At 33.6% G+C, this 21,028-nt stretch overlaps 1 protein-coding gene across 1 annotated transcript in view; it reads right to left on the bottom strand.

Moving 5' to 3' along the window:
* LOC106082230 (elongation of very long chain fatty acids protein 7) overlaps positions 1-8,336 on the bottom strand; it is a 125,338-nt gene extending 117,002 nt beyond the window's left edge. Inside the window, exon 1 of the mRNA XM_013244620.2 lies at positions 7,747-8,336. Coding sequence (XP_013100074.1) covers positions 7,747-7,749 — 3 coding nt within the window. The 5' untranslated portion in view covers positions 7,750-8,336. The remainder of the gene's footprint in view (positions 1-7,746) is intronic.
* Between the last annotated feature and the right edge of the window lie 12,692 nt (positions 8,337-21,028).

The raw sequence follows: 21,028 nt of genomic DNA on the forward strand, positions 1-21,028 counted from the left end.
ATGGCAACTCTGTGAATAAGAGTGATTAGAACTTTACTCAAATCGATTTTTACAGCTTTGGCGCCTGTCAAAATAGGAGTTAAAATTCAAATGAATTAATTTTCAGTTGTTCTTACTGCCTACACCACTATTGCTTGCCAAGAAAAAGAAAACTGTTAAACCCACTGTTTAGGTTCTGAATCTGGCAATAACCTGATAGAGTTATCATACAATCCGATTTTATTTGACTTCCTTTTCTAACGAATGCTTCGTGTATATATATACATTGTTTTGAGGCGAAAAAAACAACTTTCTTACCGAAATCGATTTAAATTCTAGTACTGACGTTGACTTTTCGACCGAATAACTGTCAAATCGCATTATAAAAACATTCCGTACAAGTGGTACTAAGTTCTATAAAGGCGCTATTACACGGCATATAGTGACATGCCACTTTTTCTATTCACTTATAATTAAAAATGTTTGTCAAAATTGTCAATTTACATACGATTCATCATTTTTGCTATCACACCTGTATGTTATTTTTGTGTGACATAACCTAAAAATTTGAGCAAAATCAAATTTTTTATGCATAATAATTGTTAAAGTTGTGAGTAAGCTGATTAAATCATAAATTTGTAAAAATAATATTATTTGGAGTTGCTATAATTCGACTGAAAACAAAAAACAGCTGATTTTTTTATGTTTTTGTCAGAAGGAATAGAGCACGCTCTAATCGAAAAAAATTGCATGTGCCATTTTGAAAAGCGATTTTCATATGTTTGTTTCTTTTGTATCACACGACATGCAAAACTCAACATGTGCTAAATTTGACATATCATAAGACATTTACATACCGTGTAATAGAGCCTTAAGCAAAATAGTAGAACATGTCGCTGCGCCAATACAAATTTCGATTCAATTAATTACCAATGCAATTAAATGCTCACGAAATGGGCACCAATCAGCTCTGTTTCAATGATGTTGTCTTCGTTGTTGTTGGAATTTTGTTTATGTTCTGGCAAAGAATAAAGTCCGTCGGTGTCGCTATATTTAATAGGCATTTTCGCAGCGAATGAAGTCAGTTTTGGCTTAAGTTTAAATTTATTTTAATTACACTAGGAAATTTAATTAACTTAATTGATTAAAAGTCAAAGTTCTTTAATTAATTTGAGTTAATTCAACTCAAAATTAGCTATTACACTATTGCGAAACCAAAGTGAGGCGTTTTATGTAAATCGCTTATTAATGGTAAACCAAACATTAGAAAATATTATAGTCATTCAATCGATTTAATTATACTTTTATGAAGTCATTATTGAAATATTTCATATTAAAAAGGGGATGGCTATTAGACTTAAAAATGGTTCCACTAAATTCAAATTAAACAATTTTTAAAAGTCTGTATAAAAATTTTTAACTTTTATAATTACATTGTTTAGAACCGCTTACGACTTTTTTCGACTTGATAAATGCGTACTTTATCAACAAAGATGAGGCGTTGGTTATCCCCGCCTCAGGATGCACTTATAAGGTGAGGTCATGCGAACAGCTGAGTAAAATTTTTTTTATTTTTGTTTTGATTTTTGCGCGTTGGTTATCCCCTCCTCAGGATGCACTTATAAGGTGAGGTCATGCGAACAGCTGAGTAAATTTTTTTTATTTTTGTTTTGATTTTACAGTAAATCCAAATGTCAAAGGCTTGAAAACACAGCTGTGATTTTTTTCTAAAATCTTAAAAATATGTCCTATTTGATCCGATATTCCACCCATAGGCAACAAAACAGTTTTATAATGATGAAAATTCAAATATAATACACATTTGAAGAAGATAAGTGGTAAAACAAAGTTTATTTCAAAAATCACTTTGACATTTCAATTTACGGCATTTGCTACTCAAAGTACAATAGTTTCGTTGTAAGCAACTTGGCCATGTAAAAACTTCATATCCAAAAGGTTCTGTGGAGTAGAGTACGGATCTGAGGCAAGGTATCTTTGGCAAAAAAAAAGGCAGCTACATCCAAATATGGTCCGATCTAAAACTTACACCGTTCAAATATTGGGTGTCATACTGCAACTAACTAAATTTCAGCTAAATCTGATATAAATGCGCCTCTTATGAGCTCAATACCAAATCAGAACATTGGTCTTTATAGCAGCTATAACCAAATCCGATCTCATTTGACCCGTTCAAGAACTTAACCTGCGTTAAAGAAATGCTGATCTGTGCACATTTTCAGCTCATATTAATTTTTGAAGGCTGTAGAGTGATTACAACAGACGGACAGGCTGGCGCATACACGGACAGACACACGAATATCGTTAAATCATCGTAGAATTTTAAGGCGATCTGAAATATATATACTTTGTTGAGTCGGAAATTAATATATCCATGTGTTGCAAACGGAATAACTAAATGATTATATCTATAGTATGGCGTTGGTTAGATTTTTAAACCATATATCATTAATATGTTGGAAACATTTTTGATATAAAATGATTTTATAAAAATGTTAAAATCATTCCAACAAATTCCTAATATATTCTTAGCTTCCATGGTACAATTAAGAGGTAGTGTCATTAGCACAACAACAAAAATCTACCCCCAACAAGACTACCTTGAGTGGCAATTGCCATAAATAAAAATGTCAAAGTGTTTTCAAAATAAAGGTTGTTTTACAAAATATATTAATTCATCGTGGGGATAGACCTACTGTTTTATTTAAAGCTTAACAAATACAGTAGATCATAATACAAAACAACAATTGAAAATGCAAACATCAAAATAAATCAAAAAAAACTCTGAAAACAAAAAACAGCTGATTGTATATTGCCATCTGTTTGAATTTATTGGGACTAACCGGCAACCATTTGCCGGTTAAGAATGGTAGTTAGAATAAGCAATAAAACCGGTATTCACAAAATTTAATGTAGATTTAAAACTGTCAAATTAATAATTTTAAGGCTCCGTTAAGACTTGTGAATATGGCCGTAAGCTTATTCATATGTCCGAAAAACAATTTCCTTCAACAAGAAGAATATCGTAAACGGCTGAACCGTCAATTTAATTTACTTCATAACTATTGTAATTTTATTGAATGGGCTCTAAAAGGGCCTGAAAATTACAACATTCAAAAATAAAATAAAAAAAGGTGTCAGGTCACAGGGGGTCGTCCCGCCCCAAAAAAAGAAAACCACTCAAACGGACATACATGTCCGTTGCCTCGATTGGGGCTATATTGGACTCATATGAAAGGTAATTACGAGTAGAATACGAAATACACAAATTTAATGATATATGAGGACTGATCAAGAAACAACCTTTATTTAAAATTTCGTAAGTTACGTGCACAGAAAAAATTAAAATCGGTTTCAGTCATAACAAGTAAAAAAGCGTTAAATTCGGCCGGGCAGAACTTTGGATACCCACCACCTCGGCTATATATGTAAACCACCTTTCGTCGTAATCCGGTGAAAAATGCATAATTTATGGTCCCATAGCAGCTTTATTGAAAGGTGGTCCGATTTGGACCAAATTCGACACGGATATTGAGAGGTCTAATAAGTACAAGTCACTGTTAAATTTTGTAGAACAAAATATTGGTCTTTTTGGTAGCTATATCCAAATATAGACCGATTTGAACCATATACGACATGGATGTCGAAAAGCCTAACATAAGCCACTGTGTCAAATTTCAGCGAAATCGGAATGCCTTTAATCGGGATATTGATCTATATGGCAGCTAAATCCAAATCTGAACCGAAATAGGCCAAATTGAAGAGGGCTGTAGAAAGGACCTAACACAACTCACTGCCCAACATTTTTGCGAAATCGGACAATAAATGCGCCTTTTATGGGGCCAAAACCCTATAACGAGAGATCGGTCTATATGGCAGCTATATCCAAACCTGAACCGATCTGAGCCAAATTGAAGAAGAATATTGAAGGGCCTAACACAGCTCACTGTCCCAAATTTCGACGAAATCGGACAATAAATGCTACTTTAAATCGAGAGATCGTTCTATATGGCAGCTATATCCAAATCTGGACCGATCTGGGCTAAATTGAAAATGGATGTCGAAGGGTTTAACACAACACACTGTCCCAAATTTTGGCAAAATCGGACAATATATGCGCATTTTGTGGCGCAAGACCCTAAATTAGCGGATCGGTCTATATGACACCTAAATCCAAATTTGGGCCGATCTGGGCCAAATTAAAGAAGGATAACGAATGGCCCAAAAGCAGCTTACTGTCATAAATTTCAGCAAAATTTGATAATAAATGTGGATTTTATGGGCCCAAGACCTTAAATCGGTGGATCGTCTTTATGGGTGCTATAACAAGATGTAGTCCGATATAGCCCATCTTCAAACTTAACCTGCTTATGGACAAAAAAAAGTGTTTTAAAGGAAAACATTTTTCATTTCAATTCAATTTTTAATTGAAAAAATTTGGTGATATTTTTTCTCTGTACTTCACAGAAGAAAATAAAAATTGAGTTCAATCACGAAATTAATTGATCCAATTAACTTTTTAATTGAATCTGCCTTAATTACGAACATGATAATATAAATCACAGTTTTTGAAAAAGGCGATTAAAGAATTTTCAATTAAAAAAATTGCGCATTCAATTAAAGATATGATTAATTGATCCTATTAAAATTGGGTAAAATTATTGATATTTCCAAATTTCCAATGAATTGTTTGATTGATTTGATCAATTAAAAACATATTGAAAATATGCAAATTATGTTTTCAAATTTTTGCAAAAAGCGCCCTATATTGGGCACACCATCGATTTCCATACAACTTGGTTAACATATGTTAAGCTTCTGGAAAACAAATTTGAGTTTTATGGTTGGTCCCATTATCAAGGTTGTCCGGTGATAATGAAACCTTTCTGTTAAGTCATTAATATGCATATATTGATGATAAATAATATTAAAATTGTGTCTAGAAATTTAATAAGGTAGTCGAAAAACTGTTTGTATGGGAGTTTTCTCTTATACATGGAAAATCTTTATCAAAATTTCAAGCAGCTGGATTTTTTCAAAAAAGAACTTTATGGGGGTCCAACCAACAATACAAAATAACGGCACGGTTTTTTAAAAAAAATCCAATTCAAAAATGAACTTATCGTCAAAAGCCTAAGGTTAAAATTTCAATTGAAAAAAATGATTGATTCAATTAATTTTTTTGAAAATGATAAAAATTTCAATTACAATGGTAAGTGAAAACAATTTCAGATTCAATTAAAATTTATTAAATCAATAAATTTTTTAATAGGAAATCATTTTTTAATAGGAAATCACTATCGTGATTAAAAAAAATCAGATTTAATTAAAAAGATGATAGATTCAATTAATTTTTTAATTGAAAAGGTTTTTTTTTCAATTAAAAATATAATGGAAAAAATTTTCCATTTTCTCATTTCTTTTTGTTATGTTGGTACACGTATCTGTAAAAACCAAAATGGCTGTTGGTATTATCAGAGAAAAAGGTCAGTTGTGTTTTGGTGTGCTTTTCCATTTTTTACTATTCCAAAAAATGGATCAGAAATGTTTTGGGGATTGGAAAAAACTGAAAAAAAAATATCTGAGGGGATTGCTTTGAAGGCGACATGATAGTTATTGTTGAATAAATAAATACTTCCTGGAAAAATTTGAAAGAAAGGTTATTTTTTTATCAGACCTCGAATGTGGGAAAACTTTTTTATATAAAATGATTTTTTGAAAATGTTTTAACTCATTCTAACAAATTTCATATGTTGTCGCTGCGTCTTATTAATAGCAAATGTAATTAATTCCTCACGAACTGGGCCACAGATAACTCTGTTTCCATGTGGATGGTTTTGATGTGTACCGTTGTATGACTTTTGTTTGTGTTATATCGGCCAATAGAATGCGGCAAACTTCGCAATCAATTAATAGACTATTTTTCGTGCGAATCAACTTAGTACTATGCTTAAGGGTTAATTTTATTATAGCCGAGTTCAACCGGCATACCTAAGTTCTCTCTTCTTGTGCAAGGCTGAACACCTTTCATGTGGTCAACATCAATGAGGATATAACCAATGCTGCAAAATTTTTCTGATCTGCAAGTCAATCTTCTAAATAGGATTCGAACTAGAGCGTTTAGTGTCATGATTAGAGGACATGATAAACCATAGAAAAAATTAAAATTTTTCTAGAATAAAAATTCAAAGAAAAATCTTATTTTAAAATAAATTAATGAAAACTTTGCATGAAGATAGGAAAGCGGAATGATTTTCTATTCAAGTAAAATTTCAATAAAATAAATTGAAAAAAAAAATATTAATTTTTTTAAAAACTAAATTTTTCTTACAATATCTGTTGTCGAAGAAAAATTTCTTAAATGTGATAAAAAATCACATTTTCTAGTTCCCAATTTTTATGAAATTTTTCGGAAAATTTAATTATAATAAAATTTTTCTCTAATACTGTTTATTGGACACAATTATGTATTCTAGAAAATTAGAAAAAAAAAATGAATCAAAATTTTTTTAGAATAGAAAAAGTTGAGGCGTATGTAGTGTGTCGTAATGTTTTGGGCAGGCTATGGAGATCGCGATTTCAATGCTGACCAAGGCATCTCATCAGTCCAACCAGCCCCAAAAAAAAATTACATGCTTTCAACTACTCACTAATTAGTGACCTGTGCAATGGTAGAAACATGCCTTCATGTTAGATGTTCTTTTGGAGTTAGAGATATTGACGGTTGGGTTTTACCTTTCTTACTGCGCTCAAAGAATAGTACCCTGATATGAGCTAATGTTTGTCTGGAAAAAGCCATACTTCTACCATTGCATAGCTCTCTAATTAGTGAGTAATTGAAGGCATGTTATATTTTTTGGGGCTGATTGGACTGATGAGATGCCTTGGTTGGCATTGAAATCGCGATCTCCATAGCCTGCTCTATACATTACAACACAACACATATGCTTAACTTTTTCTTTTTTAAATAAATAGTTGGAGTTTTGTTTCATAATAAAAATAAAAACAAATAAAAAAAACTTATTTTAAACTTAAAACTTATGGATTCCCAAAAATATTCTAAGAACAAACAAGGGAAAGCGCAAACACCAGAAACACAAATTTTTATTATTAAAAAAAATTATAAATTAAATCTATTTTAAAGATATTAAAATATTTTGTTCCAAATTCAAAAATGTAACCAATTGGGCCCCATATAAATATTTTTGTCAAAAGCACAATTTCTTAAATAAATTTCTACAAATTATTGTTTTTTTTTTTTAAATTTTCCTTTAACATTTTTTAAAATCCAAATGGTCTTTATTACTAAATGTTTCCATCATAGTCATTATTCAAATTTTTAGTTGAGTGGCAATAGCGATTCATTTAGACAAAAGTAAAAAAAAAATTACAAAATCACCAAAGAGTAAATCACTAAAATTTGACACAATTTTTTTAAATTGCAATGGTGTCAATGTCATATTTTGCATCACATGTCTTGCTATTCCGTATTCCTTTAAGTTTTTTGTCATTTTTTTTTTTTTTAATTTATTTTCGGCTTTTAAGTGACTTTGTAAAAATTTAAGTTGTGAAATCGAGTTGGAGACATATATAAGAACCCGTTTTCACAAGACTGACAATAAAACTACCACTGATTGCCAGATCAACAATATAAACAATTTATGTTAATTATCATATTTGTCTACAACTTCGAGGAATTCGATTTTTGTTATTTTTGTTTTACATGGTATCACTATATTTTGCACTTACCATTTTGTTAGTAAAAGTTAAAGGAAATTAACCAAATAAGTGAAATAATGCCCAGTTATCCTTCTTTGTCTTCTTGGTGATTTTCTATGTTATTTAATTCACTCTGTGTTTTTGTATGGGGGTGGGGAAACAAGAGATTTGTTTGTTTTTTCTATTTTCACAGAAATTTTTCGAAAAAAAATCACTTGTATTTGTTGTTAGTTTTTGCACTTTTATTTGTAGTTTTAGTGGCGAGTTGTTTTTGCGTGTGTTTAAATTCAAATTTTAACACTTTTCTGTAGAGCGAAAATATATTCCTGATTTCCAGACGATAAGTGTAACTTTGAATACTGTTTGCTGCTGCTTTCGATTTATTCACAATTTCTAATTTTTTTAAATTTTTTTCTATTTTCTTTTATTTTTCTCTGTTTTAGATTTTCTTCTTTTCTTTTTTTTTGGCGCTGTGTAAAGAAAATCTTTGCAAGCCCAATTTCGTAAGAAAATTTCAAAAAAAAAAAACTATTTCTTTTATTACAAAATCTCAGAGTCAAAAAGTGTTATTCCACAGACAGACAAAACACAACGTTTCCGTTCACATCCAAATCACTGTAATACGTTTCATTTCGCTTTGTTGCTTTACTTTTATATGGGCTCATACAGACTCAGTTTGGCTTGAGCCAAGTTTTCAAAATTCTGAGTGTAAAATGGCAATCGCAAAAGAGTCTCAGAGCGCCAGCTAGTGCGTTTTGCCTTTGTGTTAGGCTATGCTGTTACTAACAACACCTCAACAGCATAGGCCAAGAAGAGAAAGAGCCAATAAGTGTTGAGATTTCTTGCATGGGTATTAGTTTGATGAGTAACAAAATCATATCTTGAAAATTTGCTCTCCCTTTAAAAACTAAGCTTGGGCTTGTATATGTATTCACACACTGTTCATGTTTCAGTGTCTCTCTTTAAAGATTAAGTCTGAGATTTTTCTGTGTATAACAGTTTTAGGCAACATATGAGAATATGGAGATTTATTGACATATAAAGTTTCAAGAGGCAGAGAATGGACCAATAATTGCCAGCATGCGGTGAGTATGGACACTTGTTTCTCAAAAGCTTGAGATTTTTGTGGAAAGTTTATATACAAGTTTGGCATATAGGTTTTTGGGTTTAGTGTTTATTATTGCCTTTATTTTAGTAAAAAAATTACACGCACAAACAAATACATAAATAAAATTTGATGATTATGTACCGGTGCGTGCAACTAAATGTGAATGCCTTGGTGTTTGGCAAATCTATTGATAATGACCTTTGATTTGAATATCTGACATAGTCCTTAATGCTTGACAGTATATGCCTACTAAGGCTACATAGTATGTTATTCAAATACAGAACGTCTATAGCCTCAAATGTGGGTGGCTGACGTAGGGGATGATGGAAAATAAATACGTAGCAGTTGTAAGTGGCTTTCACTTAGGAAAACGCAAGACAATCTTGGTATCTTCTTCATCTCAACTGTGGACATTGAGGTACATATCTAAGCTAAAGCGTGCAGCGAGTTCCACATAAGAAATATTATTATTTTAGGAAAGATAACATATTCTGAAAAAATAACAAGTAATAAGGCATTAAGTTCGGCCGGGTCGAACTTTGGATACCCACCACCTCGGGTAAATATGTAAACCCCCTTTCGTTACAATCCGGTGAAAATTGGATAACATATGTACCACATTCGGCACGGATATTGAGTGATCTTAAAAATATAACTGTTAGATTTTGTATTTCTATTTCACTGTTGAATTTCTATTCCAAATTTCAACAAAATCGGGTAGTAAATAAAGCTTTTATGACCTTCAGACCCTTAATCGGCACGTCTGTCTACATGACTGCTATATCTAAATACCGTCCGATCTTTACCATATATGGCTCGGATGGCGAGGGCCAAACTGTTTCAAATTTCAGCGAAATCGGATAAAACATAAAGCTTTTATACGCTTCAGACTTTTTATCGGGAGATCGGTCTGTATGGCAGCTATATCTAAATATAGTCCGATCCGAACCATATTTGGGACGGATGTCGGGAGACCTAAAGCTACCCACTGTTTCAAATTTCAGCGAAATCGGGTAATAAATAGAGCTTTTATGGACTTCAGACCCTTTATCGGTAGATCGGTCTATTTGGCAGCTATATCTAAATATAGTCCGATCTGAACCATATTTGGGTGGAGGCGTAGAACTACGCACTGTTTCAAATTTCAGCATAATCGGATCTAAAATTAAGCTTTTATGGCCTATAGACCCTTTATCTGGAGATCGGTCTATATGGCAGCTATACCTAAATATGGTCCGATTTGATTTGATTTACGTCAGATGTCAGGAGGCTTATATTAACCCTCTGTTTCAAATTTCAGCGAAATCGGGTAATAAATAAAGCAGATCGGTCTATATGGCAGCTGTATCTTAATATAGTCCGATCTGAACCATATTTGGGGTAGTTGGGAGGCTTAAAACTACTCACTGTTTCAAATTTCAGCCAAATCGGATGAAAAATAAAGCATTTATGGGCATTAGATCCTTTATCGGAAAATCGGTCTATATAGCAACTATATCCAAATATGGTCTAATTTCGCCAGTTCAAGAACTTAACCAGCGTGCATCAAAAAGACGTATCTGTGTCAAATTTCAGCTCAATATCACAATTTTTGAGGGCTGTAGAGTGAATACAACAGACGGACGGACAGACACACGGAACTCGTTAAATCGTCTTAGAATTTTACGACGGTCCGAAATATATATACTTTGTAGGGTCGGAAATTGATATTTCCATGTGTTGCAAATGGATCATAGGCACTCAGTATTTGTGCAAGAGCCGGTGCCACCCGACCTCTCACTCCCCACTGATTGTCTGCGACTCCGTATGGAGCATTCCACTATCCGCAACCGTAAGCTCGAAGCTAAGCTTCTTGTAACAGCAAACGTGTTCTTTGGTCTGCCCCTGCTACGTTGCCTTTGGGGATTCCACCGAAGAGCTGAGTGTGCAGTTTCATATCATCACCTACCCCAGCCAGACATACTTTCGTCCGTTTTATCGTCGGGTATTGTTTGTCGACCTATTATATTCCATTCCTAATTTTCAATATTCTTCGAAGAAATCTGTTTACGAACAATAATTATTCTCTTGTGTCTCTCCTACTAGGGAAAAACGGTAAATATTTGGGCATATAAACGAGTGATGTGCAAAAATACTCACACTATTGCACATTACTGTGCACGTAGACACAAAAAATAATCCCAAACCATGCGCTGGCTCATAGACTGGGTAAAGAGCAGTCAGCCTGTTGAGCAGCTCGGTCGAGTACGGATGTTAACTTCGAGAGTTAACATTTTTAAAGTTTCACCTTAGGTACATAAAGGTTGGTATATCCAATGACAAAAAAATTATAGCAACTGACAAATGACTGCCAGGTACAAGAAAACACCACAACAATTTCTAAGGCACATCGCAAATTAGCTATTTAAATGTGCAAAAACAAGAACTCCCTTAAGTAATTTTTTTTTTATTATATCATAACGAACGCAGCAGATCATTATAAGGGAGATTTTTTAGCTATTATCTTTTTGACAACAGTGGTTTAAACAGATGATGCACGTTTCGGGTTTTGTTACACTATCAAACATCTTCAATTCGGTCTATAATTTAACCATGAATCGTCTTACAAACGAACAGCGCTCGCAAATTATTGCATTTTATTATAAAAATGTGTGCTCTGTTAAGAAAGTTCATCGCGCGCTCCTTCCATTGAGAGCGACGAAGCTCATTTTTGGCTCAATGCGTACGTAAATAAGCGGAATTATCAATTTTTGAGCGGTTGCATTGCAAGAGCTACCAATGCATCCAGAAAGTCACAGTTTGGTGCGGTTTATGGGCTGGTGGCATCAATGGACCGTACTTCTTCACACATAACAATGTACTTATTGAAAGGCGAGTTCAGTGAACATTTTATTTCACGTTCGGGACCTGTCAATTGGCCAACTAGATCGTGCGATTTAACGCCTTTAGACTCTTTTTTGTGGGACTAAACAGACAAGCCCGCTTCAATTGGAAGACAACATTGAAGCATTTATTCGTGAGTAAACGGCCGAAATGTTGGAGAGGGTATGCCAAAATTAGACTAAGTGGATGGAGACGCAGTCAGGGTCAACATATGAGAGGCAGTCACGATCAACATTTGCATAAAATAATCTTCAAACATTAAATTATATGGACCGTACTATCGATTCAATAAAGAATTTCTAAATTTTTTTAAAAAACTTTCCTATAGTTTTCAAAAAATCACCTTTAAAAAACCATAAAAGAGTTGTGCTAAAATGGAAATCCTTTAATATAATTGTCATCTGCTTAAAATTGGTAAAAGTTGAAGTTTGAATGTTAATACAACATTAAACTGAACTTGGCATCCTTTTCAGTATACACCATCTATTTTAATACTAACAAGTAAAAGCGTTCAAAGTTCGGCCGGGCAGAATCTTGGGAACCCACCACCATGGATTCTGCTAAAAATGTATACAAAATAAATTTAGTTGAAGGGCATAATTTTACTCTACATACCAAACTTCTGTCAAACCAACAAAAATTAAAGCTTTCAGGAGCCGAACAAGGATGTTCGAGAGGCCGGTTAACATGGGAGCTATATTAGGTTACATACCGATTTGGACCGTACTAAGCACAGTTGTTGGAAGTCATAACGGTACAACACATGCAATATATCTTCTCAAAGGTTAAAAAACTCGTGTAGTTCACGCTTCCGTTCTGATGTGAGATGTTGTTGAACTGCAAATTAAATTATATTATTATTGAATGGGATCAATATACTTATATTATATTATATTGCATTTTCAAAAATGCTTTAATTAATATTAACCTTTGTAAGTGGAAGCTCGCAGTGAAAATGTTTTATTTAATATTAATATTTTAATTTTTGCCACTTAAAAAGAGCCAATCACTGTATACACAGAAAAAATATTGACTTAAATTTGGCCACTTAAATAAGATATTGTTTTATACCAATATTTTTAACAAAGTGATTAATTGTTAACATTGAAATTCTATTTGCCATTGAATCATGACATGTGATTGGTTAAAAGTCAAATGTTTAACAAACTTTTAATTGCACGAATTAAAATTGTTTTTTAATAACATAAACAGTGGGTATGTATGTTTTTCTACAAGTATGGCATTGTATACTCTTTCCCACACATGTAATGCGAGTAGAAGTGCAAATGAAAATAAATTTTACAAAAAATTTCATAAAACTCAATAATTTCTAAATAAAGTGAATTGCAAATTTTCCTCATGAACATTCCACTAAGGGACAGGGGCAAACTTCTCATATATCAATGAGTTTAGTCCGATTCAAGTTTAAGGTCCATGATAAGGGGCCTCCTTTCTATAGCCGAGTCCGAACGGCGTGCCACAGTGCGACACCTCTTTGGAGAGAAGTTTTACATGCCATAGTACCCCACAAATGTTGTCAGCATAAGTGTGGCACTAATCGGTATATAACCTGATATAGCTGCCATATAAACTGATCTGGGATCTTGATCTTGAGCCTCTAGAGAGCGCAATTCTCATCCGATTTGGCACAAATTTTGTACAACGGCTTCTCCCATGCAATATGATCTGAATCGATCTATAGCTTGATACAGCTCCCATATAAACCAATCTCCTGATTTTGTTTCTTGAGCCCCGAATCGGACTATAACTTGATATAGCTCCTCCTCCTCCTCCGTCCTTATTCATTATTCTTTGTTTGCCTAAAAAGAGATATTGCGCAAAGAACTCAACAGATGCAATTCATGGTGAAGGGTATATAAGATTCGGCCCGGCCGAACCTAGCACGCTCTTACTTGTTTAAGACTTGGCTGATTGCTCGTAATTCCGCATAATTTGCCAACTGAAATACATTTTAAAAATTTTTAATTTTGTGTTTTAATTCAATATTTCAGAGTCAATTCAGGTAGTTTGCATTTAATGCGCATGCAGTTCGAAACCCCTGAAATATAAATATTATTTGTCATTGAAAATTTGTCTTGTTGCATAAAATGTAAATCAAGAAACAAACAAATGAAAAGAATCATAAGCGGGCGAGGAAACTAAAAAAATATATTCATAAACAATTTTGAAAAGAAATATTTCAAAAAATTGGGTCACGTTATCCTCACAAACTTAATGGAGCCTTAAAATAGGTTTATTTCACAGTTCTACCAAGGAAATCTGTCAAATAAACCTGTTTCAAATATACACTCATAGAAATTTGTTAGTAGAAACAGTAAAAATGTTTGCTGAAACAGCCGAAAGTCTGCTTAAAATGGGACAGCAGTAATTTATTGCCAAAACAGCTGACAATTTTGCTGTTTTTAAATTCAAAAAAGAAAAATGCTTAAAAATGTATTATATATTGGGTTGCCCAAAAAGTAATTTCGGATTTTTCATATAGTCGGCGTTGACAAAGTTTTTCACAGCTTGTGAAAATTTTTGGGCAACCCAATATTTAAAAAAAATTTATATTTCATCTTGTTTTTCAATTTCACGAGCATATAACTTAAAAGTTTTAAAAATTTTGTTCTATTTGCTAATTTTTGATCGAATTCTAATAACAGCAGACAACATAACTACTATTATATTTATGCTTTTAAACAAAAAAATGTATGCCTAAATTTGGCATTTTTTTTTATTTTTATATAGCAAATGCCTCAATTGTGGTTTGGAAGTTCAAAAGTTTTGAATGGATTTATTCAAAAGTTTAAAATTTTTAATTTAATATCAGCAGACAGTGTTTGTTGATATCAGCAGACTAATTTTTCTGAGTGTAAATAAGGTTTTGTGAATACCGGTGTACATATGATATACAGTATGTCAAGAATGACTTTACACGACTAAAATAATTTAGAATTTTCCATTTCATAGGTAATAAAAACACATGTATATGTAATTTTTTTATTATTTTATTTATTGAAACGCAAAAATAAAGATTTCATTAAAAAATGAAAAAGAATAAAAGAAATATAAATATTATTCCAATTTTGAAATGTCAAACAACTCTTTACTCAAAAAAAAAAAAAAAAAATGATTTTCCAAAACCCTATTCCAAAAATTGTTTTTCGTATTTTTGGTATTTACTTTGGCCACTCTTTGCATCTATTGTAGAACGCATTGTCACCGTTTTTTATGGAATGCGCCAACTTTTTCATATCGTAATGACTTTTTTGCCACTCTTCAATGATTGCTGTTTTTAAGGCTGCCATTCTTTTTGGATGCCATGTAGCCACCTTCTTCTTTAAACAGGCCTACAAATTCCCATTGGGACTTAGATAAGGGCTCTGTGCAAGTGTGTCAATACCTGCACGCAAAAATTTAATTAAAGTGGCACAAGCTGTGCACAGAACAGAGCGGCAGATTGGGTAAGAGTAAGCACAATTTTGAGTGTTTGGTAATTGAGAGCTTGCAAATTTCTACTGGAGATTTTTTCCCAGAAGAAATTTGCATCATTGATTATCTGATTAATTTAAATAAACAGTAAAAGAGAGTAAAGGCTGTTCTTAACCTCTTGCCTATGTGTACTTAAAAAGTACGCGAAGAGACCTAATTACTTTGCCGCAGTTAGAATAATTCAAAGGATAATTTCTTTCCTGGCATTTTGCAAAACACAATGCTTCTCATCAACATGACACACAATGGACTAATGTGATCATAGAATAAAAGCATGCAACTAGTAGATAACGGTAAAGTACAGTTAGAAGTTCAGTGTGTGCCAAAAGAAATAAGAAAGGTGATGTAAAGGGTGATTTTTTTGAGGTTAGAATTTTCATGCACTAGTATTTGACAGATCACGTGGGATTTCAGACATGGTGTCAAAGAGAAAGATGCTCAGTATGCTTTGACATTTCATTATGAATAGACTTACTAACGAGCAACGCTTGCAAATCATTGAATTTTATTACCAAAATCAGTGTTCGGTTCGAAATGTGTTCAAATTTTGACAAATTTTGTTCAGCGATGAGGCTCATTTCCCTGTGTTGGGTCTCTGGTCACAAGAATGTGTCAGGTAATGTGAAGATACCCATCTCGATAGATATATCAATCATCCTATTTTTTATAACTCCACTAGCATATCCATAGTTTTATCTTAATAAGGGCTGGTCTGGATCATATTTGTTTCAGGTCCCGAGAACTCTTATTCAAGTCACAGTTTCAGCGAAATCAGGCAATAAATCCGCATTTCATGAGATTAAGATCCTAAATTGGAAGATCGCTACAAATGGTAGCTATATCTAAATATAGTCTGATCTGGATCATATTCTGATTGGATGACGGGAGGCCTAATGTATGTCACTGTGTCGAATTCCAGCGAAATCGGTTAATAAATGTGTTGTGTACGAGATTTAGGCACTAAGTCGGCACATCGGCAGCTATATGTAAATGTCGTCCGCTCTGAATCATATTTCGGTTGGATATCGGGAGGCTTAAAACAACTCACTCTATAAAATTTCAGTGAAATTGGGTAAAAAACAAAGCTTTTATGGACTTATAACCCTAAATATCGTCCGATCTAAACCATATTTGGGTCGGATATCGGAAGCCTTAAAACAACTCACTGAATCAAATTTCAGCAAAATCGATTAATAAATGCAGCTTTTTGGGTTTCAGACCCTACATCGGCAGATCGTTCTATATGGCAGCTATATCAAAATATCGTCCGATCTGAACCTTATTTGGGTCGGATGTCGGGAGGCTTAAAGCAACTAAATATTTCAAACTTACGCAAAATCGAGTAAAAAACAAAGCTTTTGTGGGCTTCAAACTCTTAATCGGCAGATCGGTCCAGAACTAAATATAGTACGATCTAAATCATTTTTGGGTCGGATGTCGGGAGTCCTAGTACAACTCCCGGTATCAAATTCAGCAAAATCGGGTAATCAATGCAGCTTTCTTGAATTTCAGACCCTAAATCAGCAAATCGGTCTATACGGAAGGTATATCTGAATATAGTCCGATCTGAACCATATTTGAGTCGGATATCAGGAAGCTTAGTACAACTTACTGTATCAAATTTCAGCGAAATCGGGTAATAAATTCAGCTTTTATGAATTTCAAACCCTTGATCGGCAGGTCGGATCTACTCCCAAATATGGCCCGATTTGGCCCGTTCTAGAACTTGACTTGCGTGCACTAAAAATGCGTATCTGTGCCAAACTTCAGCTTCATATCTCAATTTTTGAATGCTGTAACGTGATTACAACAGACGGACGGACAGACACACGGGCATGTTTAATTGCCTTAGAATATTACGACGATCCGAAATATATATACTTTGCATGGTCGGAAATGGATATTAAAATAGCCTTTATTTTTATGGACAATTTTTATTAAAAAAATAAATAAGTATATTTATAGTTTCCTATTTATTTAAAACTTTTATTCAATGACATAATCCAAAATACATGAAATAACGATGACAACAAAGTTTTCAGAACTTTTTTGTAGACATTTTTTTTTAATTTTACTCTCACACAACTCTTAGGTGAATTCGCTGGTGTTTTGTATTTTGCTTTAATTTGCCGACTTAGTCTTTATGGATCTTTGTGTTGTTGACAAGGTTTTGGCTTTTGCTTCAGTTGTTATTAAGGAAGCAGATGTGATATAAAACTTCATACAATGATCTTCATTGTCTTCTTTTGCGGTTTCGTACAAGTTCTTGTACGAACGATGGATGAGGAGATGTATAAATAGATGCATGCATCTTTAAGATAGATAATACTAACAACTATACCAACCAAAAATGTTAAAAGCCAAAAAAGCATACACATGCGTATGGTGGCGCACGCTGAAAGACGATATTTAAAGACAATTTGGCATTCACTTCTTCACTCTATATCGCCTCAGAGTATTTTCAAGTTCAAGTATGAATTTCTAATTGCCATCGATTTCTACTAAGCTAGAACATGCAAACTAATTTTTATGCCCATCTGCATTCTCTAAAATCGTTGAGTTTGAATAAATTAGTACAAGAAAATAGATTTCCGTTAACGTCACTTAACAACAGCTAACCTCCATTCAAATGCATATAATTTTGCTTTTAGGCAACATTCTCTGCAGATTCTATAAAGAATTTGTATGTTTGAGTTTTTGCCATCAAATACACCATTTTTAGGAAAAGCGCTTTGAATGTTTTTAAAGGTAACAAAGGGTTAGTTGCTTTTGTTTGCTTTCTATCAATTCTACTCTATTATAAGGGATATAAATAGTATTTTGTAGACATGTGTTTTTCAATCTGGTCACACTTTTTCCGGAGTTGGTCTTTTTGACAGTTATAACTTGATTTTAGTTTGGCATTTTATAAGGAGTAGGCTTAATCAAAACACAGTTCAACAGCCAGTTTGGGAAGTAGAAAATGTCATGTAATGATGATGTAGAGTTAAATCCCAAAAGGCAAAAACATTATTAAAGGCCATTTGTATATAACTTCACCCAGAGAAAAGTTGATACCAAACGTGCTCATTTCAATACCATACGGTATTGATAGTAAAGCAACACCGTATGGTACAGTATGGGTGAAACATAAAATTATTAGTACCGTTTGGTACTAGACTTATTACCGAACTGGTTTTGGTTTTAGTAGCAAGCCGTTATTGATTATTCCACCCCCTAATGAACCAAAAGAAAACTGCAAAAAAGTTTATGTGGGAACAACAAAAAGAAGATTAGGTGTACGATTGAGCGAACACGAATCAGATATAAGAAAATGAAAAGACAGCAGCGCATTGGCACAGCACATTAATAAGAGCAAACACACTGCGGATCGGAAATAAACTGACGAAATGTTAGGAAAGAAGAAAGAGCGTGCCGGGCCGAATGTTATATACCCTCCACCATGGACCGGGCATTGAGGTATCTCTTTTTAAGCAAACAAAGAATATTGAATAAGAACTGCTATGCTATTGGAGCTATATCGAGTTATAGTCCGATTCGGACCATAAATGAATGCCGAACATTTTAGAAGTCATTGTGTAATATTTCAGTTCATTCGGATAATAATTGCGCCTTGTAGGGGCTCAAGAAGCAAAATCGGTAGATAGGTTTATATGGGAGCTGTATTAAGCTATTGATCGATTCAGACCATATAAGACACGTATGTTGAAAGTCATGAGAGAAGACTTTGTACAAAGCTTCTGCCAAATCGTATGAGAATCGCGCCCTTTAGAGTCTCAAGAAATCAAGATGCTAGATCGGTTTATAAGGCAGCTATATCAGTTTATGTACCGATATGCGTCATACCTAGCACAGTTATTGCAAGTCATAACAAAACATCTCATGCGAAATTGCAGCCAAATCGGATGAGAATTGCGCCCTCTAGAGGCTCAAGAAGTCAAGATACAAGATCGGTTTATATGACATCTATACCAGATTATGAACCGATTAGTATCATACTTAGCGCAGCTTATGGAAGTGATACCAAAACACCACGTGCAAAAGTCAGTCAAATCGGATGAGAATTGCGCTCTCTAGAGGCTCAAGAAGTCAAGACCTAAGTTCGGTTTATATGGTAGCTATATCAAAACATGGACCGATTTTGCCCATTCATAATCTCAATCGACTTACACTAACACGACTTCGAAAGTTTGCGTGCTTTCGACAGACAGACGGACGGACGGGCGTAGCTAAAATGTCATGACGATCAAGAATATATATACTTTATGGGGTATTAGACGCATATTTCAAGGCGTTACAAACAGAATGACGGAATTAGTATACCCCCATCCTATGGTGGAAAGTATAAAAAAAAAACATTGAAAATAATTTTAATCAAATGTTATTTCGATTATATATGTTAGTAATTATAAATTAGTTAGTCAATCGGAGGCCACCGTAGCGCAGAGGTTAGCATGTCCGCCTATGACGCTGAACGCCTCGGTTCGAATCCTGTCCAGACCATCAGAAACAAATTTTTCTCTTGTTTTCCACACAAGAGAAATGAATTGATACCAAATGGTATTAAAAATCTTTGGCAATGACGCGAACAAAATAATATCAGGCGGTATTGGCAAAGTACCGCCATTTTTCTATCAGTAGTTAACCGAAGTCAAAGGGTTTGCAATATTTTGCTATTTATTCGAGATATATGTATCATACAGGGTGGCTGATGAATATTGCTACAATGATGAATATTGCTACATTTTTTTTTCGGTGTATGGAATACATTTTTCTTTTATTCATGTTAAATTAAATTATTAAATTAATTATTAAATTATTATTAATTATATTAATTAATTAATTAATTAAATTAATTATTAAATTATTATTATTAAATAGAAAAAAAGTTATTACATTTTTTTTTGGTAGCGGCTTTCATCAGCCACCCTGTATGTCTACCCACACATATTGACCCGAATTTTGGTTTGAATACTTAGAATACTTGGCCGAGTGGGACTTGAAGAAAGTTATTTTGGTCTAGATCATGATTTAAAAATCAGATAGGAAAATGAAAAGTCGGGTGGAGTCTACTATATAATACCCTACACTACCAAGTCTGCCTACTGCTATTAAGCAAATGCGAGAGCGATCCCAACAAAGTGTGGCTACTACTAACTACTAACCATAAGATCACATCTCGGAAAAAAGATATGTTTATATGGAAGCCACTTGTAAACCTGAACAGATTCTAATGAAATTTTGCACACTAGTTGAGACGTCAAATCAAATACCTCATTTTGTAAAGATCGGACTATAATTGTAACTGCCACTGCCCCAATGGGATATGTCGTGTGAAAGATATACATGCGAGATATATCTAATACTGGACCGATTGTGATGAAATAAAAGATAAACTATATGTATATATGGAAGCCACGTCTAAATCTTAACCGATTCTAAGGAAATTGTATGCACCAAGTGAGATGTCAAATCAAACACCTCATGGAAATAAAAATGATATTTGCAAAATTTGATGGTAATCGGATAAAAACTGCGAGCTGTACCTTTATTACAAGAAGATATGGACAGATAGACAGACGCTCGTAGCTAAATCGAATCAGGAAGTAGTTGTAAGTAGAACGGTGTACCTAACAATGGGTCTAGTTCGTTTTATTCTTAAAGCCTAGTACTGACTTCATTCGCACCGAAAATGCCTATTAAATTATTGCGAAATCCGACGGTCAGAACACAACTTACTTTACTTGGCTATGACAGCACTTTGTTCTACTAACCGAACTTAGAATAGCGTTCCAAGCGCCTCGATCTTCTGCGCTCATTCCAAAA

This window comes from Stomoxys calcitrans, chromosome 2, assembly GCF_963082655.1.
Source record: "Stomoxys calcitrans chromosome 2, idStoCalc2.1, whole genome shotgun sequence".
NCBI lineage: Eukaryota > Metazoa > Arthropoda > Insecta > Diptera > Muscidae > Stomoxys > Stomoxys calcitrans.